This window comes from Stegostoma tigrinum, chromosome 10 (genome assembly GCF_030684315.1).
Source record: "Stegostoma tigrinum isolate sSteTig4 chromosome 10, sSteTig4.hap1, whole genome shotgun sequence".
Lineage (NCBI taxonomy): Eukaryota > Metazoa > Chordata > Chondrichthyes > Orectolobiformes > Stegostomatidae > Stegostoma > Stegostoma tigrinum.
This window is the reverse complement of record NC_081363.1, coordinates 3469962-3489081: the sequence shown is the minus strand read 5'-3', so window position 1 is coordinate 3489081 and position 19120 is coordinate 3469962. Positions and strand designations below refer to the sequence as shown.

The window sequence follows — 19120 nt, the reverse complement described above, 5'->3', positions numbered from 1 at the left end:
TTTTGAGTCTGGACCCTTCTTCCAAGATCAGAACTAGATTTGTGCAGGGATCACAGTGAGCTGTAGGTCTGGAGGAGGTTATTGGAGATAATGAGGGATGAAGCCATGGAGAGAATTAAGTGATGATAACAAATTTTAAAATTAAGGTGTCACCAGAATACGATCCAGAGTAAGCGAATAGGTGCAGGAGGTGAAAGGAATTCAGTTTGTGTTCAGAGAAGGAGCAGATTTTCTGATGAGTTTTAGGTGTACGGAGAGGGGAAGATGGAAGACCTGTGGAGAACTTTCTTTACCTGGAGATGTAACTGGTTCGTAAAGTATGAGAAAATTTCAGCTGCCATTGAGCAGAGGTGGTGGGGATGGGAGATGTCAGAGAGTGGCCAGCCATGGTGATAGACCAGAGATAGAATTGGAAGTTGACCCTGGTTGAGCAGAATTCTGAGATGAAAAATGAGAGAGTTCATCTGCTGAGGATGATCAGAGAGAATGTTACTGTCAGCGGAGTGTGAGATTTGTCCTTTCACTTTATAATTGAGGAAGCTTTCGTCCCGTTACAGTGCTGGATGACAAGTAAACAGTATGATGACTCAGGCATAATGCTGTGTGCTACAGTTAGAATACTCCCATACAGAATATAAAACACACCATAGAACATGATAAATATGTCCTACATTGTGCTGTACATTCGGACTAACACTGTAAATATTATATAAGACCACACCATCAATGATGAAGTCTAACACTCTGGTTACTTGGTAGAACACCCATTATAGAGTATACACAGAACGCCTTATTATATAGAATATGTATCATGTTATATAATGTATACAAAAACACTGTGTATCTTATATCACAGCATGCTGTGCATATACTATATATAGACACACTGCATGTACAATATAACAACACACTGATTGTTTATAATATTCAAGCAGAGTGTGCATACTATATAAAAACTTGCTGTATATATACACTATATACAAGCGCACTGTACATAGGACGTTACAGCACGGTACAGACCCTTCGGCCCTCGATGTTGTGCCGACCTGTCATACCGATCTGAAGCCCATCTAACCTACACTATTCCATGTACGTCCATATGCTTGTCCAATGACGACTTAAATGTACCTAAAGTTGGCGAATCTACTACCGTTGCAGGCAAAGCGTTCCATTCCCTTACTACTCTCTGAGTAAAGAAACTACCTCTGACATCTGTCCTATATCATTCACCCCTCAATTTAAAGCTATGCCCCCTCGTGCTTGCCGTCACCATCTTAGGAAAAAGGTTCTCCTTATCCACCCTCTCTAACCCTCTGATTATTTTATATGTTTCAATTAAGTTACCTCTCAACCTTCTTCTCTCTAATGAAAACAGCCTCAAGTCCCTCAGCCTTTCCTCGTAAGACCTTCCCTCCATACCAGGCAACATCCTAGTAAATCTCCTCTACACCCTTTCCATAGCTTCCACATCCTCCTTATAATGCGGTGACCAGAACTGTACGCAATACTCCAAGTGCGGCCGCACCAGAGTTTTGTACAGCTTCACCATAACCTCTTGGTTCTGGAACTCGATCCCTCTATTAATAAAAGCTAAAATGCTGTATGCCTTCTTAACAGCCCTGTCAACCTGGGTGGCAACTTTCAAGGATCTGTGTACATGGACACCGAGATCTCTCTGCTCATCTACACTACTAAGAATCTTACCATTAGCCCAGTACATTGCCTTCCGGCTACTCCTACCAAAGTGCATCACCTCACACTTTTCTGCATTAAACTCCATTTGCCACCTCTCAGCCCAGCTCTGCAGCTTATCTATGTCTCTCTGCAACCTACAGCATCCTTCGTCACTATCCACAACTCCACCGACCTTAGTGTCGTCTGCAAATTTACTAAGCCATCCTTCTACGCCCTCAACCAGGTCATTTATAAAAATGACAAACAGCAGTGGACCCAACACCGACCCTTGCGGTACACCACTAGTAACTGGTCTCCAGGATGAACATTTCCCATCAACTACCACCCTCTGTCTTCTTTCAGCAAGCCAATTTCCGATCCAAACTGCTATATCTCCCACAATCCCATTCCTCCGCATTTTGTACAATAGCCTACTGTGGGGAACCTTATCGAACGCCTTGCTGAAATCCACATACACCACATCAACCGGTTTACTCTCATCTACCTGCTTGGTAATCATCTCATTTAATGTTTATAACAAAACATTATGCATTTACTATATACAAACCATGCTACGCATTTGCTATGTAACAACATGCTGAGTATATATTACATAATATGATATGCATACATACGCAAACATGCTGTGCATATGTGATAGACATATATAGATATGCTGTATGTGTGCTATATAACAACTCGCTGTGCTTTTACTATCTACAATCATGCCCCGCACAGGCTGTATGACAACATGCTGCCTATATATTAGATGACAGCACTACATAATTATCTGAAGATGGACTTGTATTATGAGGTTTAACATTCTTTTTACAGAAATACAATAATAATTATGTATTTCTGAATGTAACCTTGCGTACATTGTGAGACATATTATGCAACGGTGAATTATCACTGGCTGAATTCTATACTATATCATGAGCTGAGTATTATAGAATTTACAGCCAGACCTGATTAAGTGTCTCAACCTGAAACATCAACTTTCCTGCTCCTCAGATGCTGCCTGACCAGCTCCACTCTGTGTTGACCCTGATTATAGAATATAACACTATCTAATGTATAACGCACTCTACATTACTGTATATAAAACTCAAATTTGTCATGTAACTCCAGTTCTCTTCACTCCCTCCACTACCAACGCTCAGCAGCAGCAGTGTGTACCATCTACAAGATGCTCTGCAGAAACTCACCAAAGATTCTTCCAGCTAGAAGGATAAGGGCAGCAGACACACGGGAACAGTGTCCACTGCAAGTTCCCCTCCAAGTCATTGACCATCCTGACTTAGAAACACATCACTGTTCCTTTAGTATCACTTGGTCAAAATCTTGAGACCACCATTCTCCAAAATGCAGGCAACTGCTGCCAGTCTCTTTTATACAGAGGGGCTGCTATTCTCTATAATAAACACAGGAACTGCTATTCTCTATAATACATGCAGGGGCTGCTATTCTCTATAATAAACACAGGAACTGCTATTCTCTATAATAAACACAGGAACTGCTATTCTCTATAATACACGCAGGAACTGCTATTCTCTATAATACACGCAGGGACTGCTATTCTCTATAATATACACAGGGACAGTTATTCTCTATAATATACACAGGGACTGCTATTCTCTATAATATACACAGGGACTGCTATTCTCTATAATACACACAGGGACTGCTATTCTCCATAATACGCACAGGAACTGCTATTCTCCTCAATACGCACAGGGACTGTTATTCACTATAATAAACACAGGGACTGCTATTCTCTATAATATACACAGGGACTGTTATTCTCTATAATATACACAGCAACTGCTATTCTCAATAATACACACAGAGATGGTGGGAACTACCGATGCTGGAGAATCTGAGATAACAAGGTGTAGAGCTGGATGAACACAGCAGGCCAAGCAGCATCAGAGGAACAGGAAAGCTGACGTTTTGTGTCTGGACCCTATAATACACACAGGGACTGCTATTCTCTACATACACACAGAGACTGCTATTCTCTATAATATGCACACGGGGACTGCTATTCACTATAATATGTACACAGGGACTGCTATTCACTATAATATACACAGGGACTGCTACTCTCTATAATACACACAGGGACTGTTATTCTCTATAATACACACAGGAACTGCTATTCTCTATAATATACACAGGGACTGCTATTCTCTATAATATACACAGGGACTGCTATTCTCTGTAGTATATGCAGGGCCTGCTGTTCTCTATATTACACACATTGACTGCTATTCTCTATAATACACACAGGGACTGTTATTCACTATAATATACACAGGGACTGCTATTCTCTATAATACACACAGGGACTGCTATTCTCTATATTACACACATTGACTGCTATTCTCTATAATACACACAGGGACTGTTATTCACTATAATATACACAGGGACTGCTATTCTCTATAATATACACAGGGACTGCTATTCTCTATATTACACACATTGACTGCTATTCTCTACATTACACACATTGACTGCTATTCTCTATAATACACACAGGGACTGTTATTCACTATAATATACACAGGGACTGCTATTCTCTATAATATACACAGGGACAGCTATTCACCATAACGTGCACAGGGACTGCTATTCTCTATAATATACACAGGGACAGCTATTCACCATAACATGCACAGGGACTGCTATTCTCTATAATATACACAGGGACTGTCATTCTCTATTATACACAGGGACTGCTGTTCTCCATAATATATACAGAGACTGCTATTCTCAGTAATGTACTCATGGGGCTGCTGTTCTCTACCATATACACAGGACTGGTATTCTGTACAAAATATTTAAGGCTTGCATTGCTGTGGAATATATGTTGAGATTTTGGCTTCCTGTGTAAGCATTGTCGGTGCTCGGGATATTAAAGTGTGCTAATCCCTACAATGTTCACGGTGATGTCATTCTCTGTAATCTACGCAGAGGGCAGTGGTGTTGTACAGTTCACATAAGCATTGATATCAGTGGCAGAACACTGATCTTGTACTCCAGTTTCTAGTTATTTACACTGTGGGAATGTGCCTCCTTCAGCATGAGGTGGGTTACAAACTCCTGGTCTGAAAGTCCCCTGAGTTTCTTCCTGCAGTTGGGATGTGAAGTGAGAACAGAATAGATCCCTGTTGCTCGAGGCACTGCCTGCAATCTGGGTTAATTTCTGGTCTACCTACAAACCATGATTTGGTCTGAGGGCCTGAAATTATTGCTCACAGAGTTTGGTGGCTGCCTGAAATCGGATCAAGAATTGCAAAAGATGTTCCCATGCCTGTTTGTGGACCTTTTCTTCAAATTGCACATGGAACTCCCCGAGATTCCACTGTGGAGACAGGCTGCCAGGGAGAAAATCCAGTCAAACCAACCCAGTGATGTTGGCGAATGTGCAGACTGGACATATCAAAGCGTTGCCTTTGTGATCTACAAGGAAAGTCTAGAGTCATCGAATCCCTACAGTGTGGAAACAGGCCATTCAGCCCATCAAGTTCACACCTCTTTCTGGAGAGCATCCCACTCAGACCCACGCCCTACCCTATCCTTGTGACCCTGCATTTCCCATGACTAACCCACTTAGCCTGCCCATCCCTGGACATTATAAGCAATTTCCCATGGCCAATCCACTTGCCTCGCCCATCTTTGGACTAGTTGGTCTGGTCAGTCATAAACATACTGGCTTGTCCCCTCTGCCTTTCCATGTTTCACTGTGGCTGAAACGGTGCCTCTTAAAGGGGCTGCTGGAGGTCTATTACAGGGGGAAATGCTGCTTTTTTAAAAACATAACCTCAGACCCCTGTCGGAGCAGGAGACCCCCTTCACAGCTCCATTACATTCCTGTCAGTCAGTGTTCAGCCTTGCCTGATTTATCTTGTCAAAATCTCCACCGTTTACAAAGCAGGCACCTGATCACCCCCAAGCTCTCTCGACTGACCTATCTCAGGGAAAAAGGCCCTTCAGCCCACTCCATCTGCACTAGTCATCCAACATCCGTATGTTCTATAAGGGAATGCTAGAGAAACTCAGCAGGTCTGGCAGCATCTGTGGGAATAGAGAAACAGAGTTAATGTTTCAAGTCCAACAACCCTTCAGCTGGATTCATGAAAAGTCACTGGACTGAAAGCATTAACTCTGCTTCTCTCTCTACAGATGCTGTTAGACCTGCTGAGTTTCACCAGCTATTGCTGTTTTTGTTTCACATGTCCATCATCTGCGGTTCTTTCCTTTATTTCCACCAGCTCTCATCCCATTTTCCAGCACGTCGCCCATAGCCTTGGAATGCGATAGCTCCTCTAAAGAGCTCCTAAATGCCTCCAGGGTCCCGGCCTCATCCAGCCCTTCAGATAGCGAGCTCCAGACACTCATCAGCCTCGAGGGTAAAGAAATATCCCACAAATCCATCTAAACCTCATGCTCTTTACCTTAAAGCTGTGCCCCCTGGTTATTGACACCTCTACTAAGGGAAGAGTTACCCCTATTTACCCTGACTATGCACCCCTGGACTTTGGACACCTAAGACCATATGACGCAGCAGAAGTAGGCCACTTTGCCAATCAAGTTTTTTCTATTATTCAGTGGGACCGTGGCTGATCTGATAATCTTCAACTCCACTTTCCTGCCTTTTCCCAACCCTTGATCCCATTAATGATCAAAACTCTGTCTGTCCTTTCCTTGAATACACTTAATGACCCAGTCTCGATAGCCCCATGTGGTAAAGGATTCCACAGATTCACTCCCGTCTGAGAGAAGAAATTCCTCCACATCTGTATCTGAAATGTGTGACCACTTACCCTGAGATGGTACTCTCTGGTCCTAGCCTCTCCCACAAGGGGAAGCAACCTCTCCACAATTCCTCCCGTTAAGTCCCTAAGAATCCTGTGTGCTTCAATAAAGTTGCCTCTCATTGCTCTAAACTCCAATGAGTAAAGGCCCAACCTACTGAACCTCTCCTTATAAGACAGCCCCTGCAGAATCCGGGATCAGCTGAGTGAACCTTCTCTGGGTTGCCTCCAATGCCAATCTATCTTCCCCTGGATAAGGGGCCCAAAACTGCTCACAGTATTCCAGCTGTGGTTTGAGTAGTGCCTTATGCAACTTTAGCAAAACCTCCAGACTTTTCATCGACGTAGAGTGGAGGTCAGACCTGATATCGCTGAATAGCCTCCTGTTCCAATGTTCCTCCGAATTCCCTCAATCACTGTCTCTCTAAAATGTTTTACAACCAGTTGGGTATTGTGGCTGGCTGGCTCGCTGAGCTGTTCCATGGTTGTTTTGCAGACGTTCTGTTACCCTGCTGGGTAACATCATCTGCGCAGCCTCCGATGAAGCGCTGTTGTGTTTTCCTGCCTGTTATTTAAACTCTGTGTCTGTGGAGCTGGATTACCTCACTTCCGGGTTTCCCTTCGTAATGGAGTGTATATGGGGTCAAGTTCTATGTGTTTGTTGATGGTTTTCTTCGTGGAGTGCCATGCTTCCGGGAATTCCCATTCCTGTCTCTGCCAGGCCTGTCCCAGGATCTTGGTGTTGTCCCAGTCGAAGTGGTGGTTCTCCTTGTCCATGTGGATTGAGATGAGTGAGTATCGGTCGTGTCTTTTTGTAACCAGTGGGTGCTCATGTACTCTTGTTGTTAGTTCCCTTCCTGTTTGTTCGATGTGATGTTTCTCGCAGTCTCTGCAGGGGATCTTGTGGATGGCATTGGTCCCGTCCGTGGTGGGGAACGGGTCTTTAGTTCAGGTGAGCACTTGTCGTAGGGTTGATGTGGGTTTGTGTGCCACTCTGATGGCCAGCGGTCGTAGGAGTCTTGTGGTGATTTCTGACGTGTTCCTGATGTAGGGTCGTGTGATGAGTGTGTTGGGGCGTGTAGAATCTTCCTGAAGTCGTTCATGTCGGCATCTCCTGACCCAGTTTTTCGGGGATCCATTGTCTCAGAATACCTGGCAGAGGTATTCTTCTTGGTGTAGCTCTGTGCTACTGCAGTGTGTTGTTGAGTGTTTAAATAATATTCTCACGCAGCTTCGTTTGTGTGTGTTAGGATGATTGCTGTTGAAATTCAGTGCCTGGTCAGTGTGTGTGGCTTTCCTGCGAGGTAATTCAGCTCCACAGACTCCAGAGTTTAAACAACAGGCGGGAAAACACAGCGGCCCTTCATCGGAAGCTGCACTGAGGATGTTACCCAGCAGGGTATGAAACATCTGCGCAACAGCGATGAACCAGCTCGGCGAGCCAGCCAACCTCAACACCCACAATCCAAGCTGCAAATCTACAGCAAAACCTTACAAATAGATATTTATAGAAAACAGTCATTATTGTAATTTTGGGAACATTGCAACCAGTGTGCTTAGGGCAAACTGCCATTAACGACGATGTAGCAATGACCAAGTCATTGACAGCCGCTGCCTGGTCTGCAAAATACTTCCCATTTTTGCTGCTTTTATTTTGAATTTCTGTCAGCAGCAGCTTTGCTGTTTTCATACGATGTGGTTTTGGCTGTGGGAGAATTATGAACTGGGACACCAGGGGCAACTTCCCAATTTCTCTCTGAAATGGTGCCGTGGGATTGTTAATGTTCCTCGTGAGTGGGCGCACAGGGTCTCAGTTTCTGATCGGTCTGGCAGTGTAGCATTCCCTGAGTACTGCGCTGGTACAGTCAGCCTGCAGATGGGATGGGGAGCAGGTTTCATTGGGGCATTCAACAGGGGGCACTGGATAATGGTTTGGATTGAATTAACGTGCAAGGTTATGGGCGAGAGCTCAGGAGACTGGCACGAGGTAATGTTGCATGTTTAATGAGCTAGTCCAGGGATGATGGGCCAAATAGCCTCCTTCAGCACTGTTAACAGCATTGTAATTCTGCTCCAGTGTCTTGGTTAGGGATGTTAACCTGAACCTTCTGTCTCTGATAATAACATAAGGTGTAGGAGAAGTAGGCCATTCAGCCCATCAATTCAGTGAGGCTGTGGTTGATCTGTTAATCCTCAGTTCTACTTTCCTGCCTTTCCCCCAAACACTTCTATTTCCTTCCTGATTAAAAATCTGCCTGCCTCAGCCTTGGTTATCCTGAATGACCCAGCCTCGACAGCCCCCTGTGGTACAGGGAATGCAGCCTGTATTGAAAATGCTTCTTGCTGAGTTGATGGTAACTGTTAGAGGTCAGTGCTTGTGAGGTTCTACTTTGAAATCTGTGTTAGTCAATGGTGAGCTCCCAGAAAAGGCTCCGTTTCCCAGCCAGGCGGTGAATGATTTACCTGGCTCTGTGTAAGGGTGCCTGTGTCACCAGGTTGACGCACTGATAACTGGATATGCTTGACCACGTGTGTGTGTTCACCTTTGAACCTTGATCACTTGGCAGCATCGCTGTCTGTCTGTCAGACCGTGCTGTTCCAGAGGTGCAGGGAAATCCTGTCTCCCAGCTCCCTTCGCAGCTTGTACCAACACAGGTGAGTGGGGGAGAACACAGGCTGCAGCCTGGGAACTGCCTCCCAGCCCAGGAGATGCAGCGGCCTGGCAGTCTCTTGAATCCTGTACGACTCCTGCCGCTGTTTCCCGTGGCACAGAAGGAGTAACTGAAACGGAGATTGAGCCACCTTGGGGACTAGAGCTCTCCTGCATAGTATTGAAAGCTGCAGTTTTAACAGAGGGCTTTTTCTTTGGTAGGCGAGAATAATAGTGTCTCTTTGAAGCATGGGTCGTTTTTGTCCTTTTTCCTTTCCCTTTATCACTCGGTACTATTTATTGCAATCTCTGAGCTTCTTCACTCTCCATATAACGCCCTCAGTGTAATATCTCAGTCATAACACTCTCTCTGTGTAATATACTGCCCATCCTCAGTATCAGCCTGTCTGTGACAACACACATGCACTCTCTAGCCAGGGTGCTCAACTTTGGCCCCTGACCTCTTCCTACGGATTTATTTATTCTTGCTACAGTTGTGTCTCTGTGTGTGTGTGTGTGTGTGTGTGTGTGTGTGAGAGAGAGAGAGTGTGAGTAGGGGGTGTCTGTATCTGTGTGAGTGTGTGTTTGTGTGAGTGTGTGCGTGTGTGTGTGAATGTGTATGTGTGAGAGAGAGAGAGAGATCTCTGTATGTGTGTGGGCAAGGGAGAGGGGTGTGTGTCTGTGTGTGAGAGTGTGTGTCTGAGTGTGTGTGAGAGTGTGTGTCTGAGTGTGTGTGTGTGTGTGTGTGTGTGTGTGTGTGTGTGTGTGTGTGTGTGAGTGTTGGGGGTGAGAATGGGTTTTATGCAGAGCAGAATCAGCCTGGTTTCTGGATGAAAGTGGAGGGATTGAGTTTGAGTTTGGTGTTTCTGGTATTATTGGTAAATGGGAGCTGGCTGAGATTTGATGAAGGATTGGAACTCTCCCAGTCTCTTGCCTCTAACCCCCGTTGTTCCTTTTGTGCTGTGTACTGTGCTCAGTGCAAGGTTCAGAGTGAAGGGCAGAACCGAGCAGTAAACACTGTCAGAGAAAGTGAAAGATATCGTGATAAGGTGATGCCAAGCTCGTGGTTTAAATGGATTTATCTGTGATTCAGTGGATAGCATTCTGATCTCCAAGTCAGATGGTCATGAGCTCAAATCCCAGGCCAGTGACCTGTGCAGAAAAATGTAAACTAGCCCTTCCAGCATGGGAGCCCATAAGACGTAGAACTAGGCCATTCAGCCCATTCAATCTGTTCCGCCATTCAATGAGATCATGGCTGATCTGATAAACTCCCAAATCCACTTTTCTGCCTTTTCCCGATAAACTTTGATTCCCTTCCTGATTTAAAAAAAAATCTGTCTATCTCAGTGCTGCACTGTCTGAGGTGCATCTTTGGGGTGAGATGTTAACAGGGGTCCCCATGCAGGGGAGGCGATGGCCTACTGGTATTATCACTGGACTGTTAATCCAGAGACCCAGGTAACGGTCTGGGCCCTGGGTTTGAATCCTGCCCGAGGTGGATGGTGGAATTTGAATCCAATGAACAGTGTAATCCAATGGGATTATTGGGGGTGGGAGCCCATCTGGTTCATTAATGTCCTTTAAGGAAGGGAAACTGGCCTATATGTGACTCCAGACCCACAGCAATGTGGTTCACTCTGAACTGCCCTCTGGGCAATAAGTGCTGCCTGGCCAGCGATACCTCGTCCTGTTCATGAATAAAATCAACCCCTTGAAGGCGAACATGCAGGCACACTTGGAGAAAGCCCTTTGGGTCAAGATCAGCAAAAATATCGAGCAGCCTTTTGTCACTTCATTGCAGCATCTTGCTGTGCACAAACTGGTTGTCATGCTCCCCGCATTCACATAGTGCCCTTCTTAGTCAGACATCCCCAGGTTGTGTGAGGTGCTATCAAAATGCAAATGGTTCACTTCCTAGAGTGCAGGAGTGAGGGAGATCTGGGTGGGGAGAGGAGTGTGTGATGTCTTGGGGAGTGAGAGTTTGCAAAGTGTTGCAATGATCACCTGTTCAAGGACAGTGTGTGCGCGGAGGGGAACAGGCAGAGGGGTGTGGGCCAAGGGGAGTGTGCGGTGGGATATGGGTGGTGGGTCGTAACCGGAGTTTGGGTGGGGGTGTGGTTATGTGACGATGAGTGAAAGATGGTGTTGAGGAGGGCAGGAGATGGGAATTGTACCAAACCCTATTGGGCCAATGAGATGGGAAAACCCTGTGGGAATATTAGATAACAAGGTGTGGAGCTGGATGAACACAGCAGGCCAAGCAGCATCAGAGGAGCAGGAAGGCTGACATTTCGGGTCTAGATCCTTCTTCAGAAAATTCTACTTAAGGGATTTCTGAAGAAGGGTCTCGACCCAAAACATCAGCCTTCCTGCTCCTCTGATGCTGCTCGGCCTGCTGTGTTCATCCAGCTCCACACCTTGTTGTCTCAGATTCTCCAGCATCTGCAGTTCCTACTATCTCTGTGGGACTGTTTACTGTTTACAGGACTGGCTGAATTGAAATTTCTTCCTATTAAATATTCAGAAAGACTGAAGCCATTTTTGTTTTAAACCTTGCCCAATTCCTGTGCTCCTGACTTTTATCCCACTCCCTGTCAACAGCCTGAGATCAAACCGGTCACTCCGTGACCCTCATGTTGTATTTTGCCCTGACGTGAGCTTCTGAATTTGTCTTCCCTCCATCACAAAAAACTCCCACTGACCCCTCCCTGAAGCCGTCCTGAACCCTGTTTCCCCTCCGTAACCCTGACCTCTCTGTACCCCAGAGTCACGCCCATAACGCTTACCCCTCCCTGACCCCTGTTTCCCCTCTATAACCTTGATCCCTCTTTACCCCAGAGTCAGCTCTGTAATCCTGACCCCTCTCTAATCCCTGCCTCAGCTCATCCACTGCTGAAGTCCTCACCCATACTTCCGTTACCCTTTGGCTATCCCAGATGCTCTCCCACGCTACCCTCACACCCTCTTCCACAAACGCAGATCCTCCAAAACACTGCTACCTGCTGTCACAGCCCTATGTCCAAATGCAACATGATCTGGACAATATCCAAGCTTGGGCTGACCACTGACATTGACGCCACATAAATGCTGACCATCTCTGATTAGCGAGAACCCCAGCAAATTCCAGAGCAAACCACTCAGTTGGAAGGCAAACAGGAATAGCCATATTTTGGACAAATTAGAAGTAGTGATGGTGACAGGGCGAAAACTTTCCACAGAGCAAGGGGGTTAGGATCTGGAATGCACTGCCTGAGAGTGTGGTGGAGGTCACTTTGAGGGAGACTGCCAAAAGGGATTTGGATGGTTACCTGAAAAAGTAAGATTGTGCAGGGAAAGCTCAGGGCAGTGGGATGAACTGAACTGCTCTTACAAAGAGCCAGCGCAGATACACAGGGCCAAATGGCCTCCCTCTGTGTTGTCATTACACTGAGATGGAGTCTCAGGCCAGTGAGGATTGTCGGGTCAGCCATGATCCTTTTCAATGGGGAACAGACTCGAGAGGCCGAATGGCCTACTCCTGCACCGATTTCTGATGGTCTAATGAAGGGTTTGACCAAAGAACAAGGTCTTCAGGCCCTTCGGTGGGATTTCATTTCTTTCTTGGCTCTTTTTATTGGTTTGTTCAGGATCTGCATTTTGCTGGCAGACAGACGGGCATCTTTGATATAACAAGGTGTGGAGCTGGAGGAATGTGGCAGGCCAAGCAACATCAGAGGGGTAGGAAAGCTGACGTTTTGGGTCTAGACCTTTCTTCAGAAATCCCTGAAGTAGAAATTTCTGATGAAGGGTCTCGACCCGAAACGTCAGCTTTCCTGCTCCTCTGGTGCTGCTTGGCCTGCCACATTCCTCCAGCTCCACACCTTGTTGTCTCAGATTCGCCGCATCTGCCGTTCATACTATCTTTAGACAAACATCTTTGTCCAGTTCCTAGGGGAGGTGATGGCCTAGTGGTATTATCGCTGATCTGTTAATCCAGAGACCCAGATAATGTTCTGGGGACCTGGGTTCGAATCCAGCCACAGCAGATGGCGGAATTTGAATTCAATAAAATATCTGGAATTAAGAGTCTGATGATGACTGTGAATTAATTGTTGGGAAAACCCATCTGGTTCACTAATGCCCTTTACGGGAAGGAAACTGCTATCCTTACCTGGTCTGGCCTGCATGTGACTCCAGGCCTACAGCAATGTGGTTGACATTGAACTGCTGCCCTCTGGGCAGTTAGGGATGGGCAATAAATGCTGCCTGGCCAGCGACGCCCTCATCCCATGAATGAATAAAAAAAGGTATCCGGGAGAAGGTGGAGATAGATGTGGAAGCTCTTCACCCCTACGCACAACAGATCTGAGAGTAACTGAGTGTTTTCAGTCACTTCAGAAGGATGTGAATGGCCAGCCCAGAGTGACATTGTAGGAGTGATAATGGGAACTGCAGATGCTGGAGAATCCAAGATAATAAAATGTGAGGCTGGATGAACACAGCAGGCCAAGCAGCATCTCAGGAGCACAAAAACTGATGTTTCGGGCCTGGACCCTTCATCAGAGAGGGGGATGGGGTGAGGGTTCTGGAATAAATAGGGAGAGAGCGGGAGGCGGACCGAAGATGGAGAGAAAAGAAGATAGGTGGAGAGGAGAGTATAGGTGGGGAGGTAGGGAGGGGATAGGTCAGTCCAGGGAAGACGGACAGGTCAAGGAGGTGGGATGAGGTTAGTAGGTAGGAAATGGAGGTGCGGCTTGAGGTGGGAGGAGGGGATAGGTGAGAGGAAGAACAGGTTAGGGAGGCGGGGACGAACTGGGCTGGTTTTGGGATGCGGTGGGGGAAGAGGAGATTTTGAAGCTGGTGAAGTCCACATTGATACCATTGGGCTGCAGGGTTAGAGTTCAGTCACACGGAGTCTCTGACCAGGTACAGATGCTGTATCTCTACCTTGGAATGAGCCTGGTGAACTAACTCAGGCACTGAACACAACTTCACAATGTCATTCACCATTGTCCAGCTTCTCCATTCTTGTGCCTACCTTCTCAAACAACTTCAAATCCCAACAGGCAGATTTCAGCTCATGTCCTCTGAGGTGCAAGTGTCACGTTGGCACAGCTCACTGTAACTCTGGCAGACAAAGCCCACCAGTTAATTCCAAACAGCTCCGTCCCCGCCAGCCCACAGGAATGACCAATCTGTTCCACATTAAACTGTAATTTGATTAATCCGATTCCCAAGCACGAGTGGGTGTTACTGTAAAATAAATCAGAGATGCGTCCTGGGTTTGATGTTTCGCTTGGCAGCTAATGGTTGGGTAGCTCCTGTGTTGAATTGATGGACTGTGAGTTTCATGCAGCACTTTCTGGGCACGCATGTGCATTTTGTTACTTTGGAAAAATTTCCTCTGGTTTGGAATGTTGTCCCAGAGTGCTCAAGGCCCTGACCTCCGTGCCCTGTGCGAGAAAAAAACAGTTATTCAGCAATAATACTGTAACAACGAGGAAGTGGCAAACCTGCACCCAAGCCACTGCCCATAAATCTCTCTGCCCGCACAATGTCTTAACTCTGTTGGCAACACTGGAATCCTGTTCCTGCCTGCTCCCCTCCTGCCTCAGAACAGCTCTGCTTTTGCCAAGGCAAGCTGCTCACCTCCGCACTCCAATTGTCCATTGCCCACCGTGTCAACTTTGTGCCTGTGCAAAGTAACGGGATGAGTCTTGACAATCAGTCAAGCTGCTTTTGTTCCTCCTGGCCAACCCTGCCACATGTGATTAAAATGTTCAAAGGAAACTTACCACAAAGCTCAGTCTTTGTAACACACCCCACACGCACCACCCCACCCCCCCCCCCCAACCCGTGACTTCTCTCCAAAATTTTAATTGCTGCAAAATTGACCAGATGAAATTGTAATTCTTGCAGCTTATGTTTCATTTCTGCCAGGGCTGGCCGCTCAAACCTCTCTCCAGGGAGAAGGCTGTAAAATATTGCATTCTCACTTTCAAACTTTCCAAATCCACATTCCAGAATTTTGTCACTGCTCAGAAATGGAACGGTTTAGCCAGCAAGCTCCAATTCCACAGCTCGGGGTTAGATACAGATTAAAGATCACTCTACACTGTTCCCCCCCCCTCCACCCCCATCAAACGCTCCCAGAGCAGGGACAGCACAGGGCTAGATATAGAGGAAAGCTCCCTCTACTCCGTTTAGTATAAAAACAGCAGAGTTAGATGCAGAGCAAAGCTCCCTTTACAGCATTCCCATCAAATATTTGACCAAGTGTGGTATCAAGGAGCCTGAGCAAAACTGGCAATGATGGGCATCAGGGGGCAAACCCTCTGGGGGTTGGAGTTATACCTGACACATAGGAAGATGGTCGTGGTTATTGGAGGTCAATCATCCCAGCACCAGGACATCTCTGCAGGAGCCCCTCAGGGTAGTGTCCTAGGCCCAACCATCTTCAGCTGCTTCATCAATGACCTTCCCTCCATCATAAGGTCAGAAGTGGGGATGTTCGTTGATGATTGCACAATATTCAGCACCATTCGTGACTCCTCAGATGCTGAAACAGTCCGTGTTCAAAAGGAACAAATTCTGGACAATATCCAGGTTTGGGATGGCAAGTGGCAAGTGACATTCGTGCCACGCAAAAGCCAGGCTATGATCATCACCAACATGAGACAGTCTAACCACCATCCCTTGACATTCAATGGTGTTACCATCACTGAATCCCCCCACTATCAACATCCTGGGGGTTACCATTGACCAGAAACTCAACTGGACTCACCACATTAACACAGCGACTACAAGAGCAGCCCAGAAGCTAGGAATACTGTGGGGAGCGACTCACCTCCTGACTCCCCAAAGCCTGTCCACCATCTACAAGGCACAAGTCAGGAGTGGGATGGAACACTCCCCACTTGCCTGGATGGGTGCAGCCCCAACAACACTCAAGAAGCTCAATGCCATCCAGAACAAAGCAGCCGCTTGATTGGCACCACATCCACAAGCATCCCACTCCCCCCACCACCGACGCTCAGTAGCAGCAGTGTGTACCATCTACAAGATGCTCTGCGGAAATTCACCAAAGATCCTCAGACAGCACCTTCCAAACCCACAACCACTTCCATCTAGAAGGACAAGGGCAACAGATACATGGGAACACCACCCCCTGCAATTTCCCCTCCGAGCCACTCACCATCCTGACTTGGAAATATATTGCTGTTCCTTCATTGTCGCTGGGTCAAAATCCTGGAATTCCCTCCCTAAGGGCATTGTGGGTCAACCCACAGCACATGGACTGCAGCGGTTCAAGAAGGCAGCTCATCCCTACCTTCTCAAGGGGCAAGTAGTGACAGGGAATAAATGTTGGGCCAAGCTCCCATGAAAGAAAGACAAGTACCTCTAACATTGAGTAGTTAGTAAAGCACACAGTATTCTCAACTTTATTCTTAGGGCTACAGAGAACAAGAATAGGTGACATTGAGTTTGTACAAGACACTGGTTAGAGACATGTTAGGAAAGATGTGAGTGCGTTGGAGAGAGTGCGGAGTGATTTACAAGAATGGTACCAGGACTGAGAAACTTCAGTGACGAGGGTAGATTGAAGAAGTGGGGACTGTTCTCTCTGGAGAGTAGGCAGCTGAGGTGAGTGGGCTCGACAGAATAGTTAGTGAGAAACTGTTCCTGTTTGTGAAAGGAACAAAAACGAGAGGGCATGGAATGCAAGTGATGTGCAAACAAAGCTAATGCAACATAAGAAAAGACTTTTTCACCCAGTGAGTAGTTAGGGTGTGGAATGCACGCTCTGGAAATGTGATAGAGGCAGGTTCTATTGAGGTATTTAAGAGTGTCATTGGATAGTTATTTGGATAGAAATTGTGTGAGGGATATGGGGAGAAAGCAGGAAGTTGGCGCTTGGGGATTAGAACTGGTGCAGACTGGGCTGATTGGCCTCATTCTGCACAGTGATCATTCTGCAGTTCTCTTGTGGTTCAGTCCTGAGTCATAGTCAACAATCATTTGGGAGCACACCTGCCGGGGGTTGTTCCCAGCACAATTTACAGGGCTCCAGCTGTGTGGTCTCAACACATCTTTGCCACAATAAAGTCAGACTTTTCTCTTTTAAGGGATGTGAGTGTCACTGGCAAGACCTGCATTTGTTGTCCATCCCTAATTGCCCCTGAACTGAGTGGCTGTCTTGGCCATTTCAGAGGTAATTAGGAGCTCATCACGTTGGTGTGGGTTTGGAGTCACGTGTAGGCCAGACTGGGTAAGGATGGCAGTTTCCTTCCCTAAAGGACGTGAAGCGTGTTGCGCTTGATGTCACTGTCCTGCTCCTCATGGACAATATGCAGGCCCCACTCTCTAACCTGCTCTCCACCTTTCTGCTTGTGGTTTGTGCTTCTGGTGGGCTTTAACACTCCGTTCTCCCTTGTCCTTTTCTCCGTTCCCAGTGAGAAGACACAGTGGTTTTATGAGCGAAGATCTCCCAGCAAGTTCTTTCAGCAAGGGACCTGTCCGTCGAATATGACCACCTCTTCGATGAAAGAGCCCTCACAGATGCCAGAGTTACAGGAGCTCCGAACCGGGCCAATTGAACAGCTCATCAAAACTACGTCTCCTGTTGGACCCCCGCACCCTCAGCCCCAGTATGGGAACTCTCTGCCGAGTCTGACTGAGCACGGCCCTGTCTGTATCCCTTCACCAAACGAATACCCGACCCTTGCCTTCTACAGCCCCTCCATCCTGGGGTACAGTGTGTCTGGTGAGACCAGTGGACCTGATGGGACCATTGTCAGGCAGAGCCTGAGTCCCTCAATGTACTGGTCATCAGCTGGACATGTCTCCCCCATCTCCGTACACTGCCAGCAGCCAATCATGTACGCTGAGCCAGCCAGCAGTCCTTGGGATGATCTGAGGCCGGGGGAGCAGCATCTATTGAACAGGTAAGACTGGAAACTGGGCCATTCCAGACGTCTGTCTCCCAGCTACTCCTTTCTCACCAACAGTCCACCACACCCCACCCCACTGCCTCCATGTTCACTGACCTGCATTATCCCCAGCCTCTGATTTAAAATACACCTCCTTCTGTGCCCAGGTCCCTCCCCCTAACCCAGCCACCAAGTCACATCTCTACCCCACTCAGGTCTCTCCACCTCTCACTCACCAATTGTAATCGCCTTTTCAGTGAACTTCCTGGGCACAATTTTCTCCCTCCTCCCCTTTCCAACCCTCCCTCCTCCCCTCCACCCCTCCCTCCTTCCTCCTCCCTCCTACCTCCTACCTCCTACCTTCTTCCTCCTCCCTCCTCCTGTAAGATGATGATCCTGTTGTAACTATACAAGGTGTTGATGAGATTGGAGAACAGTGGACATTGTAGGTCCCTGTGGGACTGGTTTAGTTTGGGAAATGTGGTCAGAATGGATTGGTTGAACTGAAGGGTCTGTTTCCATGCTTTATGACTCTATGACTAGCAATTCTGAGATTTAATGCTCTGGGAACATAGACAAAACATGTGTACTCCATAATTATGTTGAACTTTTATAAACCCAAGTTACACCACAACAATGTGTGTTGCTGGCTAGGCCAACATTCATTGCACATCTGTAATTGCCCAGAAGGCAGTTGAGATGTAACCACATTACTCTGGGTCTGGAGTCACATGTAGGCCAGATCAGGTGAGGATAGTAGTTTCCTTCCCTAATGGTCATTAACGATCTGTTGAGTTTCTCGAACAATTGGCAATGGATTCACAGTCATCATTAGATTCTTAATTCCAGAATATTATTGAATTTAAATTTCATCATCGGCCGAGGCAGGAATTTGAACTTGGGCCCCCAGAACATTATCTGAGCCTCTGAACTAACAGTCTAGCGATAATACCACTTGGCCATCACCTCCCCAAAGTATCCAGGGGCTAGCTGTTTCTATGGGCTAGGATGACATGTTTAAGGGTCAGGGCTACAGATACAGGAGGAATGTGAGGAAGTCT

General features: G+C 46.8%; 1 protein-coding gene across 2 annotated transcripts in view; it reads left to right on the top strand.

Annotated features, from left to right (window-relative positions):
* esr2a (estrogen receptor 2a) overlaps window positions 1-19120 on the top strand; it is a 159178-nt gene that overhangs the window by 45843 nt on the left and 94215 nt on the right. The window contains exons 1-2 of one of the 2 annotated variants that reach the window (XM_059648915.1): window positions 9071-9152; window positions 17583-18074. In XM_059648915.1, the coding sequence (XP_059504898.1) occupies window positions 17656-18074 (419 nt within the window). In that variant the 5' untranslated portion in view covers window positions 9071-9152; window positions 17583-17655. Of the gene's footprint in view, window positions 1-9070; window positions 9153-17582; window positions 18075-19120 lie in introns of those variants that run through there. The other variant, XM_059648914.1, reaches the window with a different exon arrangement.